The sequence below is a fragment of the Wyeomyia smithii genome, chromosome 1 (assembly GCF_029784165.1).
Source record: "Wyeomyia smithii strain HCP4-BCI-WySm-NY-G18 chromosome 1, ASM2978416v1, whole genome shotgun sequence".
NCBI classification, from domain to species: Eukaryota; Metazoa; Arthropoda; class Insecta; order Diptera; family Culicidae; genus Wyeomyia; species Wyeomyia smithii.
The window spans coordinates 17764802-17778637 of record NC_073694.1 but is presented as its reverse complement, the minus strand read 5'-3'; the positions used below and the strand labels follow the sequence as shown (position 1 = coordinate 17778637).

Below are 13836 nucleotides of genomic sequence, written 5' to 3'. Positions count from 1 at the left end.
TCGGATACACCAGTATTAATCAGTTTATTTCAGAGAGTCGGTTTGATAACCATCAAGTTTGGATGGAAAAGCATTGAAAGTAAGTTGATTCTTACCATTTTTTCTGAATGATACAAGAGCTGTGATATATTTTTCTAGGAATTAGACAACCAGCACTCGTATTGAAGCACCGATCGAATGTTATTCGGTAGCACATAAAAAGCAATGCTCAGCTCTCTCTCGAATTTCCCGGCGAGATCTTCTAGTGGACGTAGCGTAGTGTTTATTATTCTAGCTGTATATTTCTTTCCATTCTGTAATGAAAATCTGGAAGGATATTTTCATCGGAGATGAGATACTCTCGAACACATACAAGCTGATGCTGGTTGACGATGTGATGTACAGAATTAACGGGAAGCGTGTGTCGCGCACCCTTGGAGGAGTCCAGGTGGATGGCGCAAATTCCCCTGCACCGAAAATTTCACCGAATCCAGTGTCGACATCATGCTGAGTCATCGCCTGGTAGAGACTGGATTAGGCGACGAGAAACAGTTCACCCCATTCCTGAAGGACTACATGAAGAAAAATATTGTAGAATAATGTAGCTTTTGTGTAAAAGTTTATTTTTACATTTAAATAAACATGGAACAATAAACAAAAAGTAGTGGAAAAAAAGTAAGCAAATCAATCTAGTGGGATTTCTTCTTCTGCTACTTCTGCGTCCATATCGTCTTCGAAATTATCTTCTTTAATTGACTTAGCTTTACGTCCCCTCTTGGTAGGAACCAATTTTTTCAGGAATGTCTTATAATAATCTTGCTTGCATATATATGGCAGAAGACCCCGAAGGTCGTTGAGTTTGGCATCCGGTAAAGTCAGTGGCTCAGTGTTCAGGGGATGCAACGTAATATTCTCGACCTTCGCCGTTTGATGTAAAAGATGAACAGTTTCGAAAAAGTCTTGCCCTGGGTCGTATTTGTAAGAAACTTTCCCTGGAGCGTCAGTGCTGTACCTAAACACCATGATGTCTTTAAATCTCACCATTTCTCCTTCCGGTGTCTTTTTTTGGCATAGAGTACCGGTCACAAAGAAGCTTAAAAGTAAGGAAGTGTTTTTGCTGCAGTTCAATTACTTTGAATGGTACAGACCGTGTAATCGCAGAAATAAATAAAGCCCAGTCATGCGGTATTTCAATATTAGCCGTCGTCCTTCGTTTCGCTTTCTCAATCGCCGCATGAACAGTGTCAACCTCCATATGGGAGTGCCCAGTTTTCATCAACTTGTGTTCAATAGTAAGCTTTCTCCCAATGGAGGCCTGCAGTTCAACGTAGTAGCAAAACATGCTAAAAACTGTTTTGTTCAGATTTTGACCGACACATCGATCGCTATAGTAAATGACATGCTCAACAGTTGAAAGCATGCTTTGCAAATCTTGTAACAAACACGACGCCACTTCTTGAGATCCTCTTCGCGCTTTCGTTTCGTCCCAAAGAAAGCATGTGGCAGAATGTGTTTTATTATGCGTTTGGAATACGGTTAAGTTATAAGTGTATAACTGGCGAGCATAGAAAGCTTGACCACATGTCAAATAAGGGGTTGGCAATTGCTTCTGCAAGTCGAACGACGCAACACGAATTCTTGCGTCGTCTTTGGTTCTCATTTTGTCCTTACTTTTCTCGTCATACACCATCTTAGCAGACGCAAGATGGGCTTCATGCTCTGCAGTCAGGTACTTTTCATCTTCATTCTTCGACAGCTTAATCTGGATACGGTATTGGTCACACATACCACACGTGTCCAATTTTGGTTTGCGGAATCCTAGATTCATTCCGTTGAATATCAGTCTATACGTATGATAGTGGACCGGAATCCAAGCATTGTCGGTTAAGCACTTATCTCGATACATTTGATACATTTTGGCGACATTTAAATCACTCGCAAGATACCGTCGGCTAGACTTATCCCGAGTATAATGACTCGAATATGCTGGGAAACTGTTGATGTGATTTTCAATTAGCTTTCGATGCTCATTGCTAATACTTCGATGGCTTGTGTTAAACTCGCGGCGATCATCTTCGGCGATTCCGGCTCCAGTGATCTTTTTCGATGCCAAAGTTCGGAGCTTTCGATCGCTAATATCGAAGGTGCTCAAAAACAATTTTTTGCACACTCGCACCGAACCGTCCATTTCTGGCAGTCGATAGAGGCGGGAATACTGGCGACGAGAGTTGACGACCTATACAAGACAAAAATGGTTTACAAATACGAGTTGCTGAAATTTGGATCATCGTTACTTTTGTACGAGCAGTTCTGGTAACTTTCATATGCGCAGATAGAAACTGGTTCTGGCCCGAGAGTTTTAGCCGCAGTAAATTGGCTAGCAGCTGCTTGCGGACGGAGTCTGGATATTTCTCTTGGCATTTCAGCTTACAATCACAAGCCGGCTTTACTACTCTGGCTGGAACAACTGTTCCGTCGGAATGAGTGTAAATGAGCCCTCTCTCTTTGAAAAGTTTATTGCGCTTGCGAATATTGACTTTCTTTTCCTGAACTTCGTGACATTCCAAATCAAGAGCTTCCGCACCCGAAAAGTTCCACAATTGTTTACTGCCTTTATTTGTGTCAGTTGTTGATTCGCCTGTAAATAAACGTTTAGATAAGATGTTTATTTTATTTTATGCTTGATAAAATCAATGATTAATGAATAAATACCATGTACCAGATCGTCGATCGATACAGACGTTGAATTTTTGGCTAGTTTTGTGTTCTTACGCTCGTTCTTACGTTTTCGCCGCCACGATGGTCGCTTTGCTTTGGTGTCCGAATCATCCGGAGAATACGACGAGTCATCAGTTTGTTGATATTGACATTCTTCAAAATATTCATATATAGATAAATCGTTCAAGAGAGTGGGATCACCTTCGACATCATCAATAGCATCTTCAGAATGAAATTCATCTATAAAGTCCATGCCTTGATCAGCTTCTTGAGGTGTTAATCCTGTTCCAGATTTAGGCATATCACTCAGTCTCGACGATATCCCTAAAAAATATAGTTTATTACTCTTTTGCCGTGTTCAATTAAAAAGAAACTACCTGGTGAATATTTTGCTCTTTTTGGAGGCGAACAACTGGGGATCGGTTCTATAATCTCTCGTGGCCAAAATGCTTGGCTGACGTTTCCGCGGAACGTTTTCTCAGCTAGCTGAAATGGCAATGACTGCGCATTCGGAGGTGATGAAACAATGATTGGAGAGGAACTAGATTTGGTGGATTTCAAGCTGCTCTCTTCGGTCTTTATCACAGATGCCTGTTCAGATGAAACAAGCTCGTCCTGATTTTCAAGTTGGCTGATGTTTGTGGTTCGCAAGTCCAATGGAATGACTGGTGAAATTGTCTGCTCTAGTGTTCTAGGAAGTGCAAGATCTATTGCTTCAGCAGTTGACTCAATGCTAGCTTTCGCTCGTGTTGATAGATCAATCGGCTGCTTTTCAACGTCGGTCAAAACAGCAGATGAAGAAAGGTCCAATGGATTGTCAAGCTCTAAACGCGGCCCATTTCGAGCTTGGACGGGAGTAGACACGCAACATTCCGGTAAACTTCTTTCAAAAGAGCAGAAAGAAATAGTTGCAGGAAATGTTTCATTTTTAAAACATTGAAATGATTTTCTGAAATGGAAAAATACATCAGAGTCTCATTGTTTTTTGCCCCTAGAATCAGTATCAAAAATACTAACCTGACCGTAAAATGTCTTGACTAATCGATAGGTTCATAGCACCCGACTGAGCACGTAACTGTAAGTTAGGAAGACATTCAATCCATTTTGTTTCGACTTCTTCGAAACAACCGACACTCGGAGTTTGAGAGACAATTTCTGTAACTTGCGAGGAAACTTGCAGTGGGGATCCAAGCTAAGTGAAGGCCAACATTATGAGCCATATTTCATTAGCAATATTACAACAAAAACATACCGAGCAACAGCTGGAATCCATCGTAACAAAATGGTTCAATGGTTCACGTTTCAAGCTCGATTATATCTCTTTAAAGAAAACATGAAATACACTGGTATACGAAAAACGAACACGACCTATCTGCAGAACATTTTTTCTGCTAAATTGTTGTTACATACGTCGGATTTACCGAGAAAAGGGTGTATAGAACAAATGCGAACACACTGAGAAAAGATGACATAGGACGTTTGCGTTGTTTTGAATTTTAAAGTATAAATTAATATGTTTTGGTACAAATGATCAATTTACACCAAGTGAAATAAAATTTGCTAAGTCATGCGAACATTAGCTCGATTTGTTTACTTTTGCGACATACGCCTATTTGAAAACTCACGCTAGCATTGTGCCGCATCAGTAACACATGTTTTTTTTAGTGCTTCGAATTATATTGAATGTAGAGTTATCCGGAACGTGTTGAAACATGTTTGAACTTTCGAAATGAAACAAACGTTCTTGGCGCTTCGCATTTCTACGAAGCACTTGCAGCAACAGTTGATCTCGCATGAACGGAATTTATCTGACTGTTTCGCGAGCACTAACAGCCTTTTGACGTATAATCGAGCCAGAGAGCCAGAGAAAAACGGCTTCAAGCAGAATGTATGGGAATGGCGTTCGTGACAGGGATGTGGTCCTAATGCGGCAAATTTCCCAGCAATTGGCGAATTACATACTTACGAAGCTTGCTCGAGAATTCGCCTTCTCTGAGACGGTAGAAAAGCTTAAATCGCTGTTCGGTGCTTCAGTGTCAATATTCCGACGGCGATACAACTGCTTGCAGACCACTAAGGAGGATGGTGACGACTATTTGGCCTACTCTTGCAAGGTAAACAAAGCCTGTGTAGACTTCAAGCTATCGGAGTTAACAGAGGAAAAATTTGAGTGCCTTTTTATGTATGTGGCCTTAAATCCAAGCAAGAGGCGGAGATTCGAATGCGCCTTATAAACAAATTCAACGAATCGGCAGACCTGACCCTGCAACAGATTGTAGAGCAATGTAATGGCTTGGTCAATTTGAAACAGGACACCGTGATGGTCGAAGGTAGCGAATCGTCAGTGAATGCTGTTGCGTTCCCCAAGCCAACATCGTCGAAGTGGCATTCATCTTCGGATAGCAGCAAGAACCGAGATCTACCCAAGACACCCTGCTGGTCCTGCGGAGGCATGCACTTCAATAAGGATTGCCGGTTTAAAGACCATAGGTGCAACGAATGTGGGAAGCACGGACATCGCGAGGGATATTGCACCTGCTAATCGTCGTCAAGCTGCTCGGCCAGCCACTCTGACAAAAAGAAAAAGAAAAAGAAAAAGAACAAGCGACAGCCATTTTCGAAAATAGTATCCGTCCGGAGCATCGGCCAGCGCCGGAAATTCGTCGGGCTGCAGCTTAACAACATTCCTCTTCGTCTTCAGTTGGACACAGGCTCCAACATATCGATAATTTCACAACGGTCCTGGGCTAGGATCGGTGGGCAAAAAGCGAAATCAACCGTATGCAGTGCCAAAACTGCGTCAGGGGAACCGCTCGAACTTGTTGCGGAATTGGAGTGCAGTATCACCCACAACGGCATCACGCGAGAGGGTAAGTGCTTTGCTGCATCTCCTAATGTTCATCTTGACCTTTTAGGCATAGACTGGATAAATTTGTTCGGATTGTGGAGTCATCCGATCGTGTCCTTCTGTAACCAGGTCGCTGCGCAATCAGATCAACGTGTGGCGACCCTTCAAGGTCAGTTTCCCGAAGTCTTTACAAATGAGATGAGACTATGCAACAAAACTCTCGTCCCGGTATTCCGGTATTCAGACCAAAGCGGCCGGTAGCTTACGCTATGGAGCGTCTTGTGGAAGACGCACTGTTTCGCCTGCAAACCTTTGGCATCCTGAGAAAGGTGGATTTCAGCGACTGGGCGGCCCCGATCGTCGCAGTACGGAAGCCAAATGGAACCGTCCGTATATGTGCCGACCAGTATCCATTACCACTGCCCGAGGATATTTTCGCGAAGATGGCCAACTGTCGGATTTTTAGTCACATTGACTTATCCGACGCGTACCTACAGGTAGAGGTGGATCCAGTCAGCCAACCGCTACTCACCGTAAACACACATAAAGGCCTCTTCCAATTCACGCGCCTGTCACCCGGCATCAAGTCAGCCCCGGGCGCGTTCCAACAATTGATGGATACAATGTTGGCTGGGGTGAACTGTACTGTTGAATACCTCGACGACATTTTGGTTGGTGGTCGCAACGAAGAAGAGCATCGACGCAATCTGCAGCTAACCCTCGCACGGCTCAAAGAGTACGGATTCCCTGTGCGGATTGAAAAATGTAGTTTTGGCATGCAGCAGGTTAAATATCTAGGACAAATCCTGAATGGTAAAGGAATCAGGCCAGACCCCGACAAGATCGCCCCGATCGTCAGTATGACGCCACCACATAATGTTTCTACGCTTCGCTCCTACTTGGGGGCCGTGAATTTTTACGGCAAATACGTCAACGAACGTCAACGAACAACCCAAAGTTGGGTATCATCGTGTCTGCGGACGTGTCTGCATTTGGGCTGGGAGCTCAAATAGCACATCAACTTCCTGACGGGACGGTCAAAGCCATTTGTCACGTGTCTCGAAGTCTGACGTCAGCCGAAGCCTACTACAGTCAGATCGAAAAGAAAGGTTTGTCGCTAGTGTTCGCCGTTACCCGCTTTCATCGAATGCTGTTCGGTCGGAAGTTCATCCTCAAAACCGACCACAAACCGCTGCTTGCTATTTTTGGGTCCAAAAAGGGGATTCCCACATAAACGGCAAATCGTTTGCAAAGATGGGCATTGACACTGCTCCTCTACGAGTTCGATATTCGATACGTTTCAACGGAAAGTTTTGGTCATGCGGATATTTTATTCCGATTGATCAACCGACACGTCCGTCCAGAGGAAGATATTGTAATTGCCAACCTTGAAATGGAGGCTTCGATCAGAAGAATTCCCGCTATCATTCAAAATGGTTCAAGTGGAAACCAGAGCCGATGACACACTACAATAAGTTATTCGGTTTGTCAAGGCACATTGGCCTTCAAGGAAGAAAGATCTGTGCAATTCTCAAGTAGAACAATTTTACCTGCGGCGCGATTCACTCAACGTCGTAGCCGATTGTCTAATGTATGGAGAGCGCTTAGTTATTCCACCCAAGTTTCAGAAACGGACGCTTCAGCAACTACATAAAGGGCATCCAGGCGTTGAACGGATGCGGTCGATAGCGCGTCAATACGTATATTGGCCTCACATCGACGAAGACATTGCCAATCTCGTTCAGACTTGCAACGAATGCCCCAGCGTGGCTAAAACCAGCTGCGATCAAGTGGGTATAATCCATCTGAAGACAGCTCCATCCGCAATCAAACGGCCTCGCTGAAAGGTTTGTTGATACTTTAAAGAGATCACTCAAGAAGATCACAAAAGAGGGAGAATCTTTGGATGAAGCCATTGACATTTTTCTCCAGTGCTACCGGTCTACGCCATACCGCACTGCGCCTGGTGGCAAATCGCCTGCTGAGCTGCTTCTTGGTAGGCCAGTTCGAAGATCGTTGAACTTGCTCCGTCCACCAACACAGTGGCACAAGAGTGAACATTCAAAACAAAAAGCACAAGTCAACCTAAAGCATGGAGTGAAGCCGAGATCCTACGATCATCAAGATCTCGTCTGGGCCAAAGTGTACCGGAACAACCAGTGGACTTGGGAAGCAGGAACAGTGATGGAGCGTATTGGAACTGTTTTGTAAAATGTCTGGCTGCCGACGAAGCAAAGCCTGATAAGATCGCATTGCAACCAAATGCGAACTCGCCATCAATCCGACGAGACTCAACAATCACCAGTAGACTTTCCAGTCCCTCTAAGCATCCTGTTGGAAAGTAGCGGCCTCGCTCCTACATCGGCTGCAGACACAGAAGATCCTCCAAGTTTACCGGAACAATCTGATCGTGGAAACCAACGCCGTGCCAATAACAACCAACTGAAACCATCGATTCCTATACGCCAGTCTACGAGGGCTCGTAGAACACCAGTTAGGTATGAACCCTACCAGCTTCTCTAAAACGGGGGAGGTGTTGGGTGGCCCCCCATCGACATCATCGCAGGGCTCATCGACTGACAGCCGTCAGCCTGACAGATGCCAACGCGAACGTCGGTGACCGGATGAGAGAGCCGACGTCATCTTGTTTTATTCTTAATTGCGATAGCACATACGTTGTTCATGTTAATTTTAATAAAGTTGATTTTGTTCATGTAAATCGGGTGTCATCCCTCACCTACACATCGCAACACCTGTTATGTTTAAAAATGTAAAATCCAGCTATGTAAAGAAACATATTCACTCACTTTTCTCAGAGATGGTTAAACCGATTTCCCCAAAATTAATCTCAAATGAAAGGTCAAGCTGCCTCATAACACCCTGTTGAATTTTGCTGTAATCGGATTGTAACTTCATCTGTAATGTATCGAAATATTAAAATCACGAAACTTCATTATCTCAAAAACTACACAACCGATTTGAACAACATTGATATCAGATGAACAGGCTAGTTAACTGGTGAATTATGGTTGAAAACGTGGTTTCAAAGTTTGGTTGCCCTATACGTTCCCTTTTCATTTAATTATAATCGAACTTAAGCAATCGTTATGTATAAAACTGTTAAAACAACGAAAGTCTATTATCTCAAGTATTACACGACTTATTTGAACATAACTAGTGTCATACGAACGAGTCATCTCTCAAATTCACAAATAACAAACTTCATAACAATTTGTTATGTGGTTCAAAAGTTTTGGAAAGAAAGGAAATTCAAAACTATTCAACTTCAACTGTTTCAACTGCTTTGATCAATATATATGGCCTCAACATGATTTAAATGTGGGATCGTACTATTTGAACGTTCCCGGTATCGCTCGTGATTGAATTGTTCGAAATTAAGAGTCATTTCTTTTATTTCGCTATTTCTTAAGCACTAATTTGCGTCCAATTTCATATTTTATACTTCAATTACAACATTAATATTTTAGAACCCAAAGAGTGAATATACCCTTTTTGGATTCAAGCATTCATGTAAATATATTTTTACAAATAATAAGTTTGAATGAGAAAGGCTGAGTCTGACCGCTATGTGGATTAATTTAGGTTTTTTGTAATAGTTTTGGCCACTGGGTTCCACAAGTCAGAGCTGCCAGATCTTTTCTCAAAGCTCAATGTTGACTAACTTTATAGACCTTTTTACGTACGAATGTATTAGTGCACCTAGTTGAGGAAACTATTTACAAATCGCCTTTTTGTTAGCTATGCTATGTTTTTGGTAGCTGGACAAATATTCAGTTGAATACTGATTATAAGTTCTAAACTCGTTTCTGAATGAATTTTTCATTCGTGATCATGAATCGGGGGAAGCTGCTGAACATTATCGACCAAAAATGGTAAAAAGTGATAAAAAGTCGGAGCAACGAGATGCGATGATTTACAGTTTGGAGGAAACAAAAGCAACTTTACATGAGTTTACACGTTCATTAGTGTGCGTAGGTGAAAAGTCACTTATCTCTATACCATTCAACTTACACGCTGCTTTATTTTAACTCTAATTTGATTAGGATCTACTCAGTTTGGTATTCTTATGCAAAATGTCAAAAAGTGAGTTATCGGGTACTGGATAATTGAGTAACATTTACCCAAATTTTCATAATTACCATGTTTACTCAGTTTTGAGTTATTATCCATGATGTTTACTCACCCCTGAGTATATGTATATGTCAAAAGTTTTCAACAGCGATATTATCTGTTTCCAAAGAACAATTGGTGTCGCTTTTATTCGTTTGCTAGCAGTAAGTATTTGATCTTTCATCAAATCAATAATTTCCTAATCAATTACATTACAAACAACATGTAACAATATTCCATAACAATTTCAGCCCAACATCATTGTTGCAGAGGATTTGAAAACATAAAAAACATCTCTTTAAAATGAACAACCGCATGTTGTGTGTCCTGCGATGCCGTTTTAAGTGGGGCTTTTATACGTGATAATGAACGGAAACATTTGTATCGATGTACAGTGCCCAATACATGCAATCGATACAATTTAAATCCTTCGCAGTGTTGGTGACGGATGATGACGGATTTTCTGGTGTGTGTACTGTACAAAAACATGAGCCACAGTTAACGGGCAACTGTGAACGGGTTGGTTGCCGCATTATATAAAGACACGTGAATGATTTAAAACTTTTATAATGTTTCGATGAAAAATAAATTTATGATTTTGATTGTTCTGAATTTATTTTATTTATTGAGTCAGATTTACAAAAACCAGAAATCATCAAATTTCCAAATTTAGGCAAACTGTGTAACTTGTACTCATTTTCGTTAATTCCTCACGCTCATTATTTGTTACTCTAAAGTGAGTTAGATATGACCCATTTTTGAAAAAAGTGGAGGTACCCTAATTTGAGTACTTTTACGGTTACTCACTTCTGAGTAAAGGCGTCATACGTCAAAAACTGATTAGAATCTACTCTGTTTATGCAAACCAGGAATTGACGAAAATGAGTACAAGTTACCCAGTTTGCCTAAATTTGGAAATTTGATGATTTCTGGTTTTTGTAAATCTGACTCAATAAATAAAATAAATTCAGAACAATCAAAATCATAAATTTATTTTTTATCGAAACATTATAAAAGTTTTAAATCATTCACGTGTCTTTATATAATGCGACAACCAACCGGTTCACAGTTGCCCGTAAACTGTGGCTCATGTTTTTGTACAGTACGCACACCAGAAAATCCGTCATCATCCGTCACCAAACACTGCGAAGGATTTAAATTGTATCGATTGCATGTATTGGGCACTGTACATCGATACAAATGTTTCCGTTCATTATCACGAATAAAAGCCCCACTTAAAACGGCATCGCAGGACACACAACATGCGGTTGTTCATTTTGAAGAGATGTTTTTTATGTTTTCAAATCCTCTGCAATAATGATGTTGGGCTGAAATTGTTATGGAATATTGTTACATGTTGTTTGTAATGTAATTGATTAGGAAATTATTGATTTGATGAAAGATCATATACTTACTGCTAGCAAACGAATAAAAAGCGACACCAATTGTTCTTCGGAAACAGATAATATCGCCGTTGAAAACTTTTGACATATACATATACTCAGGGGTGAGTAAACATCATGGATAATAACTTAAAACTGAGTAAACATGGTAATTATGAAAATTTGGGTAAATGTTACTCAATTATCCAGTACCCGATAACTCACTTTTTGACATTTTGCATAATAATACCAAACTGAGTAGATCCTAATCAAATTAGAGTTAAAATAAAGCAGCATGCTGGTTTGCATAAACAGAGTAGATTCTAATCAGTTTTTGACGTATGACGCCTTTACTCAGAAGTGAGTAACCGTAAAAGTACTCAAACTAGGGTACCTCCACTTTTTTCAAAAATGGGTCATATCTAACTCACCTTAGAGTAACAAATAATGAGCGTGTATATAATCGGTGGTGACGAATAATGAAGTGCATCGCAAAAACCGTCCGTGAAGGTTGTCAATTTTATGTTTATATTTCATTTTATACACTTTCACCACAACTGACCATTATTTCGGTAAACCATACGAAAGGTTAAAAATCTCTGTGATAATGAAATCTCGAGACATTCTCATTGTTTAGCAAAAGAACAAGAAAAACGTATGGAAATAAACACGCCCTTTAAAGTAACTGATTACAATACCTCTCAATGCGTTGTTACCTTTTTTTCGTTTGGCTCAGATTTTGACAGTTCGTTTGGCTCACAAAAGTCTCTCCGCCTATCTCTCCCTCTGAGTATTGCTAGGTATAACTACAACCTTGTTAACCTCAAAATTGATAGCAGCAGTTAAGAGAAGTTACCATTTATGCAGTCGCGCAAAAAAGATGCTGAATACTCAAAACAAAAGATTAACTTTTTGTGTCATGATAATTGCACTGTTTCACGAAGGGCGTCTAATTTCGAACAAAACATATCACATTCCAAGCATTAAAGTAAGTACCATCATGGTTTAGCACGAACATAATCGTAATCTATCAGTTTTGTTTATTACATAGACCAATTGGCACAAAGCAAATGAATTTTGTAACTCGATCGGGATGCGATTGGTGACGATTCAATCACAGGCAAAAAACGATGCAATAGCAGCATTCGTCAAAACCACAGACAAGTTTAATGATGTAAATTCCGAATTTTGGATCGGAGGAAGCGATCTTGCCGAAGAAGGTACCTTCACGTGGATGAACACGGGACAGTTAGTGAAGTACGTAAACTGGTCTCCTAATGAGCCTAACAATGCCTTCGAGTCCGAAGATTGCATGGAGCTCGTGTACATTCCAAGATTCGAGCAGGTTTGGAGTTGGAATGATAACAATTGTGAAACCAAGAAATCTTACTTCATTTGTGAAGGCAGTGGTTTGGAGTGTATAACGCATTTTTGAATGTTTTTAGCGATTGTCGGTAAGGTAATCTCTGACGATGATGACGTATGGTCGTATGGGTTTTGGTGTTCTTTTAAATAAAAATCCGGCACACAAACATTTTCATTACTACTCAAAACTTTTCAGTTCGGCTAAACGCTGACGTCCACAGCCTGCACTTTTAGTCACATTTTTACCAAACAAACGGATTAAATCCGTTTTATCCAAACTATAAGCCAATCTGGCTCACTATGAATTATTGCTTGATATCTTGCGTGGTTCCGTGCAAGTTTGCTAGCAAGAAAAAGCAAAATCCAAAACTGGCAAGCCGCACGTTTCTTCTGCCTCGTTTTAGTTCATCGTTTTAGTTCAAACATTTTCAGGTAGAAATTTCCGACAAAGGTGGACAAGTTTTTATGTAGGGAATTTCCCTGGAATGTCATTAATCTTGCTGGAAAATGGCATTCTCTATCTCAAACCCAAATGTGCGGTGTGGTTCGGAATTAAATTACGACTCAACTGCGATTAGAAAACGATTTTGAATACATAAATTATGGAGCGTATTCCGAGCTATCTTCTCCACATATGACTAGAGGAGGGTGGAAACTTTTCCCATGCGTTGGACCTTTTTTCCTTCTGGTTCCGGTGCACTGGAATTCGTTTACCGTTTTCTAGTAATAAATTGCTCTCTTGGGTCGTGAATAACAAGGATGACCATTGTGGAAAGTGTTGCAAAGTTTAGCGTTTCGGGTTGGAAGGCGACATGATATTTGCTGTTAAACGTACAGAGGGTGGTTGTTCTGATCCCATCGCCCGGAACTATAATTAATCAGGTGGGTCACGATGCAAACTGGCAATTCGATAACTACCATCACAGTGCACCGTATCGCGGACCGCGACGACACACGCGGAAAATGGCTTATCGAACCGATGGGATCATGCAGTCGAAATCCCCTTGCGGTTGTTCGGTCGAGTGTCAAAATCTCGATCGCATTAAATTTATAATTAAATTAACACGCACATATTGATAGCGTGGTTCGATTGGGGGGGGGGGGGGGGTATTGGTTTTCAGCGCATGCTATGATGGTCAATATTGATAGCCCAGCAGTTAATCGAGAGTGATTTCAAGCGCGCCCCATCCCAACCATTTCCGGTTCGCTAATGTAGCTGCACTCCTGCCACAACTAACAATCACATAATCCAAAAGAGACATCGTGCTTTCCATTTTTAAAACAATTTAAATATTTATCTTTCTCCGGTTACAAACCCTTTCTCGTACCCCCAGAATTCACCAGCAACGACGATGACGACGAGGTTGCGGAATTTTGCTGGCAGCAAAAAAGAGGCTAATAAAAACTCACCCC

General features: G+C 41.1%; 4 protein-coding genes across 4 annotated transcripts; 2 read left to right on the top strand and 2 right to left on the bottom strand.

Annotated features, from left to right (window-relative positions):
- Window positions 1-649: 649 nt before the first annotated feature.
- Window positions 650-1425, bottom strand: LOC129718822 (uncharacterized). Its single transcript, XM_055669930.1, has 2 exons — window positions 1128-1425; window positions 650-1072 (listed from the first exon to the last, which is right to left on the bottom strand). Exons 1-2 carry the CDS (start codon window positions 1397-1399, stop codon window positions 664-666), a joined length of 681 nt encoding a protein of 226 aa, XP_055525905.1. The 5' UTR covers window positions 1400-1425; the 3' UTR covers window positions 650-663.
- A 95-nt stretch (window positions 1426-1520) lies between these two features.
- On the bottom strand, window positions 1521-3798 carry LOC129716601 (uncharacterized). The gene is made up of 6 exons (XM_055666437.1): window positions 3715-3798; window positions 3075-3646; window positions 2692-3021; window positions 2274-2617; window positions 1651-2215; window positions 1521-1534 (listed from the first exon to the last, which is right to left on the bottom strand). Exons 3-6 carry the CDS (start codon window positions 2996-2998, stop codon window positions 1521-1523), a joined length of 1230 nt encoding a protein of 409 aa, XP_055522412.1. The 5' UTR covers window positions 2999-3021; window positions 3075-3646; window positions 3715-3798.
- A 1953-nt stretch (window positions 3799-5751) lies between these two features.
- On the top strand, window positions 5752-6558 carry LOC129716600 (uncharacterized protein K02A2.6-like). The gene has a single exon (XM_055666436.1). It carries the CDS (start codon window positions 5752-5754, stop codon window positions 6556-6558), a length of 807 nt encoding a protein of 268 aa, XP_055522411.1.
- Window positions 6559-11859: 5301 nt separating this feature from the next.
- Window positions 11860-12590, top strand: LOC129718840 (C-type lectin 37Da-like). The gene is made up of 2 exons (XM_055669965.1): window positions 11860-12046; window positions 12110-12590. The coding sequence occupies exons 1-2, from the start codon at window positions 11939-11941 to the stop codon at window positions 12491-12493; spliced, it is 492 nt and encodes a 163-aa protein (XP_055525940.1). The 5' UTR covers window positions 11860-11938; the 3' UTR covers window positions 12494-12590.
- Window positions 12591-13836: the final 1246 nt, after the last annotated feature.

Coding starts and splice junctions, on each gene's coding strand:
- LOC129718822 (XM_055669930.1), bottom strand. CDS start 1,399: ATGCTTTCAACTGTTGAGCATGTCATTTACTATAGCGATCGATGTGTC. Junction 1,073..1,127: donor TTTATTTCTGCGATTACACG/GTCTGTACCATT, acceptor CTTACTTTTAAG/CTTCTTTGTGACCGGTACTC.
- LOC129716601 (XM_055666437.1), bottom strand. CDS start 2,998: ATGCCTAAATCTGGAACAGGATTAACACCTCAAGAAGCTGATCAAGGC. Junction 2,618..2,691: donor GATCGACGATCTGGTACATG/GTATTTATTCAT, acceptor GTTTATTTACAG/GCGAATCAACAACTGACACA. Junction 2,216..2,273: donor CCAGAACTGCTCGTACAAAA/GTAACGATGATC, acceptor TGTCTTGTATAG/GTCGTCAACTCTCGTCGCCA.
- LOC129716600 (XM_055666436.1), top strand. CDS start 5,752: ATGCAACAAAACTCTCGTCCCGGTATTCCGGTATTCAGACCAAAGCGG.
- LOC129718840 (XM_055669965.1), top strand. CDS start 11,939: ATGCTGAATACTCAAAACAAAAGATTAACTTTTTGTGTCATGATAATT. Junction 12,047..12,109: donor ATCACATTCCAAGCATTAAA/GTAAGTACCATC, acceptor TTTATTACATAG/ACCAATTGGCACAAAGCAAA.